This window comes from Musa acuminata, chromosome BXJ1-1 (genome assembly GCF_036884655.1).
Source record: "Musa acuminata AAA Group cultivar baxijiao chromosome BXJ1-1, Cavendish_Baxijiao_AAA, whole genome shotgun sequence".
NCBI lineage: Eukaryota > Viridiplantae > Streptophyta > Magnoliopsida > Zingiberales > Musaceae > Musa > Musa acuminata.
Window position 1 is genome coordinate 10,122,322 of NC_088327.1, and position 16,497 is coordinate 10,138,818.

The 16,497-nt window shown below is 46.3% G+C and overlaps 1 protein-coding gene across 1 annotated transcript; it reads right to left on the minus strand.

The window, feature by feature from the left end:
* Positions 1–1,972: 1,972 nt before the first annotated feature.
* Positions 1,973–4,192, minus strand: LOC135679089 (cation/H(+) antiporter 15-like). Its single transcript, XM_065192503.1, has 3 exons — positions 3,952–4,192; positions 3,259–3,869; positions 1,973–3,157 (listed from the first exon to the last, which is right to left on the minus strand). Exons 1-3 carry the CDS (start codon positions 4,190–4,192, stop codon positions 1,973–1,975), a joined length of 2,037 nt encoding a protein of 678 aa, XP_065048575.1.
* Positions 4,193–16,497: the final 12,305 nt, after the last annotated feature.

Here is a 16,497-nt window from a genome sequence, read left to right on the forward strand (position 1 = left end):
GTGGAAGGGGCCGGAGGCCTCCAGGAGGGCGAGGACTGGGTTGACGTTATCCTGCTCGTGGATGCATGCGAGGACGCGGAGCTCGTCGCCGGGCATGGCGTGCTGCAGAGTGCGGCGCTTGTGGGCCACGTAGTGATCCTCCGGCCGGTACAAGTACTTGATCAGCGGGGCGGTGCCGCCGCCGAGGACGAGAATGGAGACGACGAGTACGGTGTAAAGCTTGGAATCCACAATCTACGGTGCAGAGCAATTATGGTAATGGCTATCATAATGGAAAGGATTGTTATGAGATCCGAGAGGAATGCACGCACCTCGGTTTCCCTCCACCCGACAGCGGTTCCCAACTCGTAGATGCCCTTGGAGATCATCATGAGCCCCAGGGTGACGGTCTCCCGGTGCGGCATGCTGCTGTAGACGCAGGGCAGGATGACTCCCACGAATTTGGTCACGACCGCCAGCACCAGGAACCCCCCGAGCCACCCCCACTGCCCGGGGTCAGCCATCAACGTCAAGTCCGTGTGCATCCCGGCGATCGCCATGGTCACCGGCAGCAGCACCCCGGTCACGAGGGTTTCCAGGCGATCCACCAACGTCGTCCCCAGCGGCGCTCCCCCTGGCAGCACCAGCCCGAAGAAGAAGGGTCCCATGTAGTAATGGAACCCGAAAATATCGGTCATCAGCCCGCTGGCCAGCGCCATCAGCAGCACCGCCACGAAGTTGACGCCGCTGAGAAGTGCCCCCTCCGGCGTCTGTCTAATGAACCAGAGCACCAGCGGCCGCATGATGAACATGACGATCACCACCAAGCCAAGGAAGGAGCAGATCGCTGAGAAGCCGTTCAGAGGTGCGCCCTGCGTATTGGGCATCAGGTAGGTGCCGACGCAGGCGTCAGCGAACACATGGATGAAGTCGGCCATGAGGATGGCCGACATGGCCAGGCGGCCGAGCCTGGAGGCCACGAGGTTGAGCTCGCGGAGGAGGCAGGACACGACTGTGTAGGAGCTGATGCACCATGTTCTGGCCAGGACGATGAAAATGGAGCTATTCGCGAAGCGGGGCGGCATCTGGGGCCTCAGGGCTGCGGCCATGCCGTAGACGGACACGTAGGGAAGCAGGGTGCCGAGCACGGCGATGGACAACGCCTTCTTCCGAACCCTGGGGATCATGCCAAGGTCCGCCTTCACGCCGACCACGAATACGAAGATCATCGTCGACACGATGGAGATGATCTGGAGCTGCTGAAAGCTACGGTGGGCGAAGAGCACCCTCGAGAACCACAAGTTCCGGCCGAGGAAGTTAGGCCCCAGTAGCAAGCCCGCCTGCGTCGTGTAAATGTCCAACCATCAACAAGTGGAGACACGGCCAGTGAGGCGGAGATGAAGTCGTTCGACGAGTTACCACGATCTGAGAGATGACCAGGGGTTGCCCGAGCCGGCGCAGGACGGCGTGAGTAAGGTTAGAGACGACGAAGATGATGATGATCTGGTAGAACAGAAGGGGTAAGGAGAAGCGGAAGGGGTTGTCGCCGAGCCACACGCCCGCCGAGGTGGCCAACATGGCATGGTAGCAGTAGATTGCCTTGGGTCCTGCGGCCGTGGCTCCGGCGTCGACGTCCTTGGGACGTTCGCCGCCGGCAGCGGTCGCCATCTTCCTCGAGAGGTACGAACAATAGCGGTGGAAGAGAACAGAGGTAGAGATAGAGATAGAGAAAGAAGGAGAGACAGGTCATCTCAAGCAAATGTTCCTCGAACCACGAACGTATCTGGCGGTTGACCGTTGACCAAAGGCCTCCTCCAAATTTCCACGTCTTTTCTTGAGACCGTCGCGAAATTAGAATTAGATTGGATGAGCTATCGCGTGGATCTTTACGTACAAAGCGAGAAAGTATGAGCTATCGCGTTAGATTGGATTCGAACTCATTCCTCAATCATTATCATCGTATAAACTAATCTAACTATAGCAGGATGATGCATCAGATTTGGGCTTCCGGTGCAACCTGGCGCCCGCGCCCGGTCGAAGGGCTCTTGGGGCTATCCGCACTTTGCGCCGCTGCTCCCATCACCATCACCTGCTGCTGCACCACCAGCGTGGACACCCGGCCGCCGAAATCCGTCGCGGCCAGCAAGTCGCCGATGATCCCCAGCTCCGGGTACTCGCTCCACATCGACATCCCTGTCGTCAGCGGCGAATCCTTCCCCTTCCTCCGCCCCACGATCAGCAGGTTGAACTCGGCGCTCGTCTGGCGGATCACGGCCACCGTCCCTTCCCCGTCCTGCACCACCTTCTCCCTGTACACCACCTGCTTTCCGTCCACCATCTCGTGCTGGAACTGCGTCAACATCTTGTCGTCCATCTTCTCCTCCTGCCCTTCCTCCCGCCACACCTTGGGCGGGAGGAAGCGCACCACCGTGAGCCGGATGGCCGCCCGCTTCGCCATGCGTGAGCCGTAGGCCAGAGCCTCCCGGTCGTCGGCCCCGCCCAGGAAGTAGACCGCCACGTGCTGCAGCAGCTTCCCGCAGTCGGAGATCCCGTGGTCGACGAGGATGGCCACGGAGCAGGGCGCGTATCGGAGGACGTTCACGTTTACGGACCGGACGGCGGGGTTCACGAAAATGATGCTGCCGTCGGCTTCGACGTTCTTGTGGAAGGGGAGGATGACGAGCGTGACCTTTTTGTCGAGGGCGAGGGAGCAAACGTCGTCGTGCATGGTGTTGTAAGGGGAGATGCAGATGTAAGGGAGGACCCAGACGCCGTCCGAGTGCTGCTGCTCGAACTGCCGGAAGGCGTTCACAATGTGGTCGGACTGCGAGAGGGCGGAGACCGAGGAGAAGGTCTCGTTGCGGCGCTTATGGGGATCGAGGACGGCGTCGGTCCGGCCGATGAGACGGCGGAGGTGGAGGACGTAGACGTAGATGGGCGAGTCGTGGGAGTGGCCGGAGGCCTGGAGGAGGGCGAGGGCGGTGTTGACGTTGTCCTGCTCGTGGATGCATGCGAGGACGCGGAGCTCGTCCCCGGGCTTGGCGTGCTGCAGAGTGCGGCGCTTGTAGGCCACGTAGCGATCTTCCGGCCGGTACAGGTACTTGACCATGGGGGCGGTGCCGCCGCCGAAGACGAGGACGGTGAGGAGGGTGATGGTGTACTCCTCGTCATACAGAATCTGCGGTCAAGTAGTCAACGTAGTTAGCGAGGGGATTTTGGCGAGATCCTCTCTCCCACTTAATCGGGAGCCGGAGGCGGTGGGTGTTGGAGGAAACGCACACGGTCATCCTGCCACAGCGTGGCGGCCACTATTTCGTAGATGCCCTTGGTGGTCATCATGAGCGCCAGGGAGACGGTGTCGCGGTGCGGCATCTTGCAGTAGAGGCAGGGGAGGATGACGCCCAGGAACTTGGACACCACGCAGATCACCAGAAAGAGTTCGAAGAGGCCCCAGCGCAAGGTGTCGGTGAGCAGCAACATCCTCATCCTCGTCCCGGCTTGAACGATGGCGACGGGCAGAAACAACCCCATCACCATCCTGTCCATGCGCTCCACCAGCGTCGCCCCCAACGGGGCTCCCCCCGGCAGCACCAGCCCGAAGAAGAAGGGCCCCGTGAAGACGTCGTACCCGATGATCCCGGCCAGCAACGCGCACACAAACGCCATCAGCAGCACCGCCACGAAGCTGGCCTCGTCCAGGAGTGCCCCCTCCGGCGTCCGTCTTATGAGCCACAGCACCAGCGGCCTCAAGACGAACATGATGATCACCACTAAGGCAGCGAGGCAGGATAGCGCCTCCAACCCCCTCAGCGGGGAGACGATCTTGACGCTCAGAACGTAGGTGTTGATGCAGGAGGCGGCCGAGCTTGGAGCTGAGGAGGTTGAGTTCGCTAAGGACGGCCGAGAGAACGGCATAGGACGTCAGGCACCACTGGCTTGTCACTCTCAGGAGCAGCTGAGTGTCGGTGAAACGGGGAGGGATCTTGTGCCTCAGGGCGGTGGCCGTGATGTAGACGGACACGACGGGAAGAAGGGTGCAGAACAAGGCGATGGCCACCGGCTTCTTGCCCACCTTGGGGATCAGCCCCAGGTCCGCCTTCACACCGACCACGAAGAAGTACATGATGCAGCCGAAGATGCCGACGATGCTGAGCTGCTCGTAGCTCTGCGGCTCATAGATCAGATACTGAAACTTCAGGTTCCGGCTGAGCATATCAGGGCCTACTATGATGCCCGCCTACGTCAACACCGACTCGACCCATCAGATGCAGGGAGAGAGTAGGGTGGGGATTGATGGGGATATAAACAGGAATAACCTTTGTATAGGAACAAATACTAGAAGACCAAAAGACCAAAATACGCAGCGGAATAAAATGGAAACACAATCAAACAGAACACCAAGATATACGTGGAAAACCCCTTCAATGTGAAGGGTAAAAACCACGGGGCAAACTAGAGATAATCCACTATGAGAATAATGAATATACAAATCTCAATCTCTTGCCCAAAACCCAAGCAACAACCACAAGAGAATAACTGGGATACAAGGATCACGTTACTGCCCACAATATCTAAAACCTCCCAAGTAATCACAGCAAGAGCCTACTGTAGATTTGATCTAACCTGAGATGAGAACACTGCTAGATGATTGTGAACAGTCTCTCTGCGTTGTCCTTGTCTTCTTCCCTTTCTTTCTCTTCCTCTTCTGCCTTGTTCTCCTTCTTCTCTTTGGAATCTCGTCGCTACAAAGATCTGCCTCGTTGCTGCCTTTTTATAGCTTTAATCTGCCTCTAAAACGCAGCCACCACACCCCCCTAATCTTAATTAGGGTTAGGTTAAGAGGGGGTGTGAGCTGTGGGCTGATAAAGCCCATATGGGCTGAATATGGGCCATCAGCCCAATAACCTCCCCCTTCAGCCCATAAGGGAGGCTGTCCCATGACTCCTCAATGTGAAGCCATACCGACCAACTGTCGGCATATCTCCTGTCTTTCTTTTGTTAAGGTCTTCATCAACATGTCTGCTCCGTTGTCATCTGTATGAATTTTCTGAAGCTGCAACTGCTTCTCTTCAAATACATTTCGAATCCAGTGGTATCTGACATCTATATGCTTTGACTTGGAATGAAACATTGGGTTCTTACACAAATGGATGGCACTCTGGCTGTCACAATGCATCACATAATTTTCCTGTTTCAACCCCAATTCTTGTAAGAATTCTTTCATCCATAACATTTCTTTGCATACCTCTGTAGCAGCAATATATTCTGCTTCTGTGGTGGAGAGAGCAATACACCTTTGTAACTTGGATTGCCATGACACAGCTCCCCCTGCAAAAGTAAGTACATAACCTGAAGTAGACTTCCTCGTATCTATATCTCTTGCCATATCTGCATCTGTATAACCTGTTAACGCAGGTGGTCCACCTCCAAAGCTTAAACAAACCTTAGAGCTCCCTCTGAGATATCTAAAAATCCACTTCACTACTGCCCAGTGCTCTTTGCCTGGATTTGCAAGAAATCTGCTAGTAACACCCACTGCATATGCGATGTCCGGCCTCGTACATACCATTGCATACATTAAACTTCCAACTGCTGAAGCATAAGGAACCTTTTGCATTTTCTCCTTCTCCTCATCACTTGACGGACTCTGTTCTGAGCACAACTTGAAGTGACCTGCAAGAGGAGAACCAACTGGCTTAGCATTGCTCATACTAAATCTTTCCAATACCTTCTCGATGTATTTCTCCTGTGACAACCAAATCTTCTTGTTTTTCCTATCACGAGAAATCTGCATGCCTAGTATTTGCTTTGCTGGCCCCATGTCCTTCATTGCAAAAGACTCACTCAATTCCTTCTTCAACCTGTCAATTTTAGACATATCTTTTCCAAGAATAAGTATGTCATCAACATAAAGTAAGAGAATAATAAAATTCTCACCAAACCATTTGATGTACACACAATGATCTAAAGCCGTTCTTTTGTATCTATTTTCTGTCATAAATGAATCAAACTTTCTTTACCACTGTCTTGGAGCTTGCTTTAGCCCATACAAGCTCTTCTTCAACTTGCAGACAAAATTATCTTTACCTTTGACTTTGAAGCCTTCTGGTTGCTCCATATAAATTTCCTCCTCCAAATCACCATGAAGGAAAGCTGTCTTCATATCTAACTGCTCAACCTCCAAGTCCTGGCTAGCAGCAATACCAAGAGCAACACGAATAGAAGACATTTTAACAACAGGAGAAAATATCTCTTCAAAGTCAATACCTTTCTTTTGACCAAAGCCTTTCACAACCAATCTAGCTTTGTACTTTGGTTGAGAACAATATTCTTGAGTCTTCAACCTAAAAACCCACTTGTTCTTCAAGGCCTTCATTCCATTTGGTAGCAGCACCAAATCATAAGTGTGGTTCTTCTGAAGAGCATCCATCTCTTCCTGCATAGCAACTAACCACTTCTCTTTCTGCTCACTCTCAACTGCTTCCTGGTAACTCTCTGGTTCACCTACATCAGTAAGCATCACATACTCATCTGTAGAGTATCTTCTGGAAGGTTGACGTTGTCTAGAAGATCTTCTCAATTGAGGTTCTGCAGGAACTTGCTCTCCTACTTCTTCTTGCTCAACATGTCCTGCAGGTAAATCAATATCAGGCTCTACACTATTTTCCTGCACATCTCCCCCATCACCCTGATATACTGGAGGAATAACTGGGTCACAATCTGCTAATCCTTCTACAGAAGTCTTGGCTGGTGCCTTCTTCTTCAAATCCTCAAAGGTTTGATCCTCAAAGAAGACCACATCGCTACTCCTGAACACCTTCTGCTTTTCTGGATCCCAAAGCCTGTAACTAAACTGATCATGTGAGTAACCAAGAAAAATACATTCTTTAGACTTACCATCTAGCTTGGACCTCTCATTATCTGGAACATGTGCAAATGCACGACAACCAAACACTCTCAAATGCCTGTAGGAAACATCTTTCCCTGACCATACATGCTCTGCAACATCACCATCTAGGGCTGTACATGGTGATAAGTTGATCACATCAACTGCAGTCCTCAAAGCCTCATCCCAAAACCTTTTGGGTAGCTTGGCCTGTGAAAGCATACATCTGATCTTTTCCATGATGGTGCGGTTCATCCTCTCTGCAATTGCATTATGCTGAGGTGTACCAGGAACTGTCATCTCATGTTGGATCCCATGCGACCTGCAATAGTCATTAAACAATCCCATATACTCACCACCATTATCTGATCTTATGCATTTCAATTTCCTTTCTGTCTCCCTTTCAACCCTGGCATGAAACTCTTTGAAGACATTAATAACCTGATCTTTGGTCTTCAAAGCATAAGCCCAAACTTTCCTGGAAAAATCATCTATAAAAGTGACAAAATAAAGTGCACCACTTATACCAAGAACATCAACAGATCCACCAGGAGTTTTTGTCCTCAAAGGACCACATACATCTGTATAAACACGGTCTAAGGCATGCATTTTTCTAGACAAAGCAGCACTAGCAAATGAAACTCTATGTTGTTTACCAGCCAAACAATCAATACAAGGGTTCAGATGTATACCTCTGAGATCTGGTAATACCTCTCTCTTGGAAAGAGCTTGCAGCCCCTTCTCGCTCATGTGTCCCAATCGCCTATGCCACAACTCCATACTGAAGTCTTTCTCTGTAGCATTTAACTGCTCACCATAAGCTTTAGCCTGCAACCTGTACAAAGTATGACATTTCTTTCCATTAGTTATAACAAGAGAACCCTTACTGAACTTCCATTGCCCTCTGTGAAATCTGCTTTCATACTCTTCATCATCTAGTCTTCCAACTGAAATTAAATTTAGCCTCAAGTCAACCACATGCCTCACATCCTTAAGTACCAACTTACAGCCAAGGTTGGTCTTTAAATGGATATCACCCATGCCAATGATGTCTGCTGTGCCATAGTTGCCCATCTTGACAACACCAAAGTTTCCAGACCTGTATGTAGCAAAAAACTCCCTCCGTTGTGTAGCATGATAAGAAGCACCTGTGTCAATCACCCACTCAAGATCCTGACACACACAAGAAAAAATATCATCAGAAGGAGACAAAATCAAATAATCACCACCCTGCACTGTAGCTGTAGTATTATCCTTTGACTCTGTAGACTCCACTTCTTTTCCCTTTTTCTTGTTCTTCTTAGGTTGCTTACATTGGTTCTTGTAATGTCCTTTCTCACCACAGTTATAGCAAACAATATCTTTTCTTGATCTTGACTTGCTCCTACCCATACGTGAACTACTTCTAGACTTTGACCTTCCTCTGTTCTCTGAGATAAGTGCCTGTGAATCATTCTGAGATGTTGCCGAACTCTTTCTTCTCAACTCCTCATTCAACAAACTGCTTGTTACTTGACTCATAGTGACAATACCATCTGGCGCAGAATTACTAAGGGAAACCACCAGTGTCTCCCAACTTTCTGGTAATGAACTGAGAAGTAACAATGCCTGCAACTCATCATCAAGAGACATTCTCATAGAGGACAACTGGTTAGTAATACTCTGCATTTCATTCAAATGCTCAGCAATAGAAGCACCCTCTCTATATTTTAGGTTCACAAGTTTTCTGATCAAAAAAGCTTTGTTGCCAGCTGTTTTTCTTTCATAGAGACTTTCCAATTTTTTCCAAAGAGAATATGCAGAAATTTCAGTAGAAACATGGTGAAATACACTATCATCAAGCCACTGTCTAATAAATCCAATTGTTTTTCGATCTAACCTCTTCCACTCATCATCTATCATAGTTGTAGGTTTTGCACTATCCCCTTGCAAAGGTCCATACAAATCTTTGCAATACAAGAGATCTTTCATTCTTGGTTTCCATATCATCCAATTATTTCCATTCAAACTAATCATGCGAGAAATATTACTGGCCTCCATGTTCAAATACAAAAATTAAATCACCAAAACCCCGCTCTGATACCAGTTGATGGAGATATAAACAGGAATAACCTTTGTATAGGATCAAATACTAGAAGACCAAAATACACAGCGGAATAAAATGGAAACACAATCAAACAGAACACCAAGATATACGTGGAAAACCCCTTCAATGTGAAGGGTAAAAACCACGGGGCAAACTAGAGATAATCCACTATGAGAATAATGAATATACAAATCTCAATCTCTTGCCCAAAACCCAAACAACAACCACAAGAGAATAACTGGGATACAAGGATCACGTTACTGCCCACAATATCTAAAACCTCCCAAGTAATCACAGCAAGAGCCTACTGTAGATTTGATCTAACATAAGATGAGAACACTGCTAAATGATTGTGAACAGTCTCTCTGCATTGTCCTTGTCTTCTTCCCTTTCTTTCTCTTCCTCTACTGCCTTGTTCTCCTTCTTCTCTTTGGAATCTCGTCGCTACAAAGATCTGCCTCGTTGCTGCCTTTTTATAGCTTTAATCTGCTTCTAAAACGCAGCCACCACACCCCCTAATCTTAATTAGGGTTAGGTTAAGAGGGGGTGTGAGCTGTGGGCTGATAAAGCCTACATGGGCTGAATATGGGCCATCAGCCCAATAGGGATGGAGATCATCAGGTCGATTTCAGGTAGGTACCATGATCTGAGAGATGATGAGGGGTTGACCGAGGCGGCGGAGGACGGCGTGCGTAAGTTTGCAGACGACAAAGATGACGGTGAGCTGGAAGAGGAGGATGGGCAGGGAGAAGTGGAAGGGGTTGTCGTTGAGCCAGACGCCATCGGAGGTGGTCATGATGGCACGGGAGCAGTAGATGGACCACGCCCTCTCATATATTGTCCTGAGGAAGAGTTCCTCTTCGAACGGCATCGCCAACTTCCTTCACCCCCGAACTCACACCCACAGAAGAGAAGAGGAGCGACGAGAGAGAGAGAGAGAGAGAGAGAGAGGTGCTTCCTTGCTTGAGTTTAAAGGGCAATCCGATGATGATCCTTGATTCACGTTTTTGGTTATGGTTGACAGTTGACCGACGACCGTAAGCCATTCGCGTGGCGTCTTGAGGCACAAAGACATGGGATTGGCCAGTTCAAGCGGGACCCGCAGCCGCGAACCAATCCCATGCGATCTTTCAGGATCAGAATCGATCCGTTTCGACTAAGCAGTTGGAGTAGATCATTGCTCGGTCAACTCCTCCCAGTCCCAGTCCGTCTTGCAAGCACCGAAACCAATCCTAATTGTCTGTCCTAATCTTGCAAGTATGCCTACTGCATACATTAGCTGTGCTTTATGCACACATAGACTTCGATCGTATATTAGTGGGGGGAATGTTGGTAATTTGGATCGTATGTCCGTCCACATCAGCATCTCTTAACTTGGACGTCGGCAGAAAACACAAAAACACCTCCTTCTATCCGACCGAAGAAAAGAATGATCAATCCCATGGTCAATGACCCCGACAAACCCTAGCAGCACAAACTCGATAAGCTCTGTTGGATCCACCACAAACGAATAAAGAGATTCCATTCAATTAATTGTATTTGAAGAAAGCATGATTAGCTCATGTGATAAAGTAAGAATCTTGATTCATTTTAAGTTTCTTGTATAGATTTATTCTTTGACTTAGAATAATACCCGAGTGTCATGCTCATAGCTCTACTTTTCAACCTCTTACGGTTTCTCTTTACTATGTGACCAATGAATGTGCTTATTTTATCGTAACATTTCCTCTCAAGTCCACGATCATGTATAGTTAAGTCACTCTTGATTATAAGTCTCATGCATGATCTTCGTCGTCATGTTGTATCATATCTATCACCGTGACAGAGCCGACATAAGAGGTTAGTGATACGGTATATTTTGGGTCCATAGACACATTACATTGCAGCCAAGTCAGCAAGAGGAACACCCCCACACGCTGAGTTGCTCGGCACGTCTCGTCTCAGGAATCCTGGGACGACGCCACCCCAAGACATGCCAAGTCAGAATCCATACCAAGACGCTGTTTGGTATGTCCACCACGTCAACTCGAGTACTACCACGCCAACCCACATACGACCGACCCTCGTATAGTAGTATAAAGACCTATGGCCTTATCCGGCCCAAGGGACAAAACAATTCGACCTACTACTGACTTGCTTGTCGGAGGGGCCAAAGTCAAAAATCACCTGACGAAGGCCGTTTTTGCAAGTAAGTTGCCACCCCCGAGCCACGAGCGTCTCGACCTGGGAATCGCCATCCAGCGAACGAAGGCGAGCTGCCAACCAGCCCGGGAACGGAGAGACGCTACTCAACGCAGACGACGCTCGGACCGAGAAACGTTGATCAATACCTCGTCGCGAGGGCCGAGCCTACCTCGGCGTCCAACTCAACCGACAGAAGACTCCCGACATCAACCCGTGGATCTAACCGTGCTGACTCATCGGCCATGGCACATTTGTTCACCAATAGTTGGGAAAGACAAATTTGAGAAGATTGTTATGTAACGCCTCCAACCTAACGAACAATCGAGAAGATTGATATTTATAGGAATGCAAGATCAAAATCCGAACAAATAACTTAATAATTGTTACATAATTCAGTTCATAATCAATCTACCCACAATACATTTCAATAAGTTTAATATCTCTTTAAAAATTTATAATATTCAAATCTAAATAATTTATGCATAAAAATAATCTAAGACTCTTAATTGTCCTCCGATCCATAACTACAATTGAGCTACTCCTCAAATCTAAAAAAAAATATAAATAATTAAATAAGCAAACCATAACTTATTAATTAGTACTATAACTCACTCACCACTGAAACCTATCGCACATAAATATTTTATTCAAAATATATAAATTATTTATGTATACAATATATATTTTCGAAATATGTATGGATATCAAATGCTTTTTTTATACTTATAAAATTTACAAAGGCTTAACATTTACATGCATTTTAAATTTAATTTCAAATTACATAACATGATTATGATACTTTTCATAACCATATATATCTAAATATATTTTTAGAATATTAAATCATAAATCATTTTAGTGCAAAAGGCTATCATTAGCTACTCACATATAAGCATGAATATAGTTAAGGATTCATAAATGTACATATAATTAAGGTGTATATGTTAGAACATAAGTCATAGTAGTTGTTAGTGTAAACAACCTTAAGTCGTGGCCTTGGGGCCGACGCGACTGGGTTTGGCTCCGAATGATTGGGGATCTTCCTAGGACGCCCCTTGAGACTACTGAAGTGGCCGACTGCGGTGGTCCAATCACGATGGGACAGTCGCTGTTTTCACCGAGGAGGGATTCCTCGCCTGGACGCGAGGTGGGAGGTGCTCCGTCTTCGCACCTGCACACAGGTCGGGTCGAGGGGCTCGACCCGACCCCTTAGACGGTCAAGTCAGCAGATAGTCTTAGGGAGTTTTTTCTCCTCCTTCTTTTCCTCGAAGTGCGAAGGTTTTTATAGTGAAGGTCACCGTCGCCTGATGTGCCCGCTTGCAGGGAGCAGTATCGTACTCCCGGTAACGTCTGACAGCGGTGTTGACGTGGCGTGAAGGATCGAGCCTAAGCATGATGTTAATGTGCCTCGGCCGGCGTTCCGGTCTGTTTGACCAAGTGCTGTCAGGTCAACCGAGGCGCGAGGCATCATCAGGGGTAGCTGACCGGGTCTTATCGCCATTATTACCCTCATCATATTCCCCCCCTCCCCCCCCCCCCGAAGGAAGCTATGTGTCGGTTGTTGTAAGGGGGAGTCCGAGGCATGACTTCAGCTTTAAGAAATTATCCCTGTCGGGCAGTTGCCGGTCCGTTACCAGGGGTATGGGAATCATGGAGTTTAGCAACTAAGGAGGGCTGGGAGTGCAGCGGTGGTCTCGGGCAGCATGCAGCTGAGGAGCATGACTCAAGCGGGCAGGCCGCGCAGAGGTGGTCTCGGGCAACATGCAGCCGAGGAGCACGACTCAAGTGGGAAGGTTGCGCAAAGGTTGTGGTCTCGGGCAACATGCGGATGAGGAGCACGAGTCAAGCGGGCGGGTCGCGCATAGGTTGTGGTCTCGGGCAACATGCGATCGAGGAGCATGACTCAGGCGGGCAGGTCGCGTAGAGGTGGTCTCGGGCAACATGCAGTCGAGGAGCACGACTGCGGTGGTCCGATCGCGATGGGACAGCTGCTGTTTTCACCGGGGAGGGACTCCTCGCCTGGACGCACGGTGGGAGGCGCTCCGTCTTCGCAGCGGATAGTCTTAGGGAGTTTTTTCTCCTCCTCCCTCTTTTCCTCGAAGTGCGAGGGTTTTCATAGTGAAGGTTGTCGTTGCCTGATGTGCCCGCTTGCAGGGAGCAGGATCGTACTCCCGGTAACGTCTGACAGCGGTGTTGGCGTGGCGTGAAGGACCGAGCCTGAGCAGGATGTTAATGTGCCTCGGTCGGCGTTCCGATCTGTTTGACCAGGTGCTGTCAGGTCAACCGAGGCGCGAGACATCATCAGGGGTAGTTGACGTTAGACGGGTCTTATCACCATTATTACCCTCATCAGTAGTATTAATAACTACAGTCATGTGTTCCAGTGAAAATGATCAAATCATGTTTAATCTTTATGATGTAAGTAACATATGTCTCCTTATGTTAGGGTCAACAAAAAACTAGTTTCTGAACATACAACTAATATATAATCATCATTAGTAGAATCTAAATCATAACCATACTAACAAGACAATTATCGTGCCACTATAAATCTTATATTAATTATTTTTTTTACCAAACCAAGAGTTTCAACAAATCTCTTTTCATATCATTTCAAAATTAATGCAATCATATATCATTTAAAACCAAGAATATTCAAATATTTTTTTAAATCCTTTTCTAATATAATGCTAGATAGATATTTTAATATAAACTCATATAAGATAACTTAAAAATACTTTTCCAAATTGTTAACGTTAAAATTTTTATTATATTTTAAATAATAAAACTTGTAAATCATGTACATTTATCGATTCCAAACACATGCATTAATACTTTCAAAAATAGATTAGACGGAATCATCGTAAACTTATCTTGATCACATATCGTCGAATTTTTTTTTTTCTAACGCAATCATTTTTTCTTCATTTCTTTCACTGTCGAAATACCAAATTAAATAAGAACATCAAAACCAATATCTATTATCATACACAGTAATCAAATCCAAAGAAAACTTAAACTCATACATAATATAATTTTATTGATCCAAATCCATTTGATATCCAAACTCATCAAACATACATTACAAATTGGAAAGCTAACTTAGGAGTCTGAGAAAAGCTATGACCCAGCCATCTTTCAATGCTATAGTTGTAGCAATCATATATGCTATTGTGGGGCACCTTCATGAAACACTCAACATCTCTTTAACGACTGATGCATAGTACTCCATTACTGTATACCAAGTTCTCGAAAAGATTAAAAGTGCAGCAAGATGAAGACAACATCAACCTATGAACCTATGAAGATGTACCCTAGCAAAAGTGAGTGACTACCCAAATCAAAACTCTCAAATGAGGAGAGGGAATTGTTCCCATATTAGTGTCTGACATAGTTCATATTAGCAACAAAACAAATAACACTTGATGTCTTAAAACATTATCATGATATAACAGTAATGATATCCTTACGGGCTTCGACTTTTCTTCACTCAGGATGATGGTAACGATGGTATCCTTATCGCAAACGATCTCCTCGTGTACAGAAATACACTTCCTCTGTATTATATGAAATCATGATTGAGCATCGAAAGGAGAAAATAGAGGATAGAAGGGAATAAAAAAGTAATGTTATGATTAATGATAGGAGATACATTGTCGAATAATTATCCAATACATTGATGTCATATGATATTTATAGAGGAAAAAAGAGAGTTTTCTTTGATCATAAATTATCCAATACATCGATGTCATATGATATTTATAGAAGAAAAAAGAGAAAGTTTTCTTTGTCATTTATAATCAGAAATATAATCATAAGTTTTTTTTTCATCATAAAAGATAATCATAAGCTTTTGATAAGAAAAATTATTACAGGTTTTCTTCTTATCCTTATGACTAATATAAAAGCTTGTCTTTAATATAGATAAAGAAAACGATGATGGCTTTATCATTTTAGACCATATGCGTCTGCACTTGCATACCTGGGGTTACTAACTAAGGCGTCGGAAGGACCAGATCGAAAAACCTATCTTGACATTGATCTTCGTATAGGTGGCACATCAAGAGCTTGACACTTCCACCTTAAAGATACCTCAAATAACCTTACGCATACAGGTCCAGATCACATCAAACTGACCAAGACGTTAATAATTTTTGTTCTTAATATTTTGGTATTAGATGAAGGATTTGATATCATAGTAACGTTCACATACCAATCCTTTTAATAAATGACTGAACAAGGATGCCTTACTCTCAATCCATAATACTTTCATTCAGAGGGGCAACAACCAACTTTTCTCCATGTTAATGGTGCTAGTCATATGTGTCATCCAAGTCAATCACGTAAGTAATGATACGTATGACTTGACATGTAGTCTTTTTACTTATTATATTTTTGACATTTTATTATTTTATATTGATTATTGTGTGTATATATATATATATATATATATATATTATGATGTTCTTGAATCTGTGTAATGGGAATCAGATCGTGATGAGATCACGATAATAAGATTGATTCGCCTTTAAACACAAATCGTAAATAATCTCGGTCATAGGTTACTCGAGAGGGACATCGAGATAACCGAACAAACTGGTGTGTTGTATACCCGTCCATATGATCGATACAGTTAGTATCATAGTTGCTCGTGTGGGAACATTAGGGATACAATACAAGTGTTTATTGGAGAATGAGTTTACTAATTAATCCGCTTACGGAATGTTGGATGGTTGATGATGCCTTATTGTCAGACAGTGATTCCTTAGTCTTAGTGGTGTATCTGGTCCTTAGACTTGAGACACCAAGGATGTCCTATATGAGTGCTCCACTCTTTGATACCGGACTTATAGATTTGGATATCCCAAATATAACACAGTCGGTCATCGGGAGTGGCAGTCAACCTTACGGGGGCTATTGAGTGTCGATAGAGGATCATCCACTCTCGATGTCATGAGAGGAATATCTCATGTGTTCTTGCTCAGACAAATCTCTGGCCATGGTCATTCAGATTGAAAGAGAAAGAGTTCTCCGGGAGAATCCGATTAGAGCGAGACTCGAGTAGAAATCGTATGGGTCTGACAGCACCATGCCTGGTATACGATCTCTGGGATATTATATAGATGAGGGAATATATGTATACGGTAACTGAGGACAGACTAGTCCAATGAATTGGATTCCATCTGGGGACTATGACGTAGTGGCCTAGTACGTCCGCAGTCGATGAGTCGAGTAAATTATTATGGAGATAATAATTCATTGAGCCAGAAAGAGTTCTGACAAGTATGACTCACCGCCAGCTCAATATTAAACAGAAAGGGTCACCCACATATGATAGGCATTGTCATGAGTAATGGTTCAG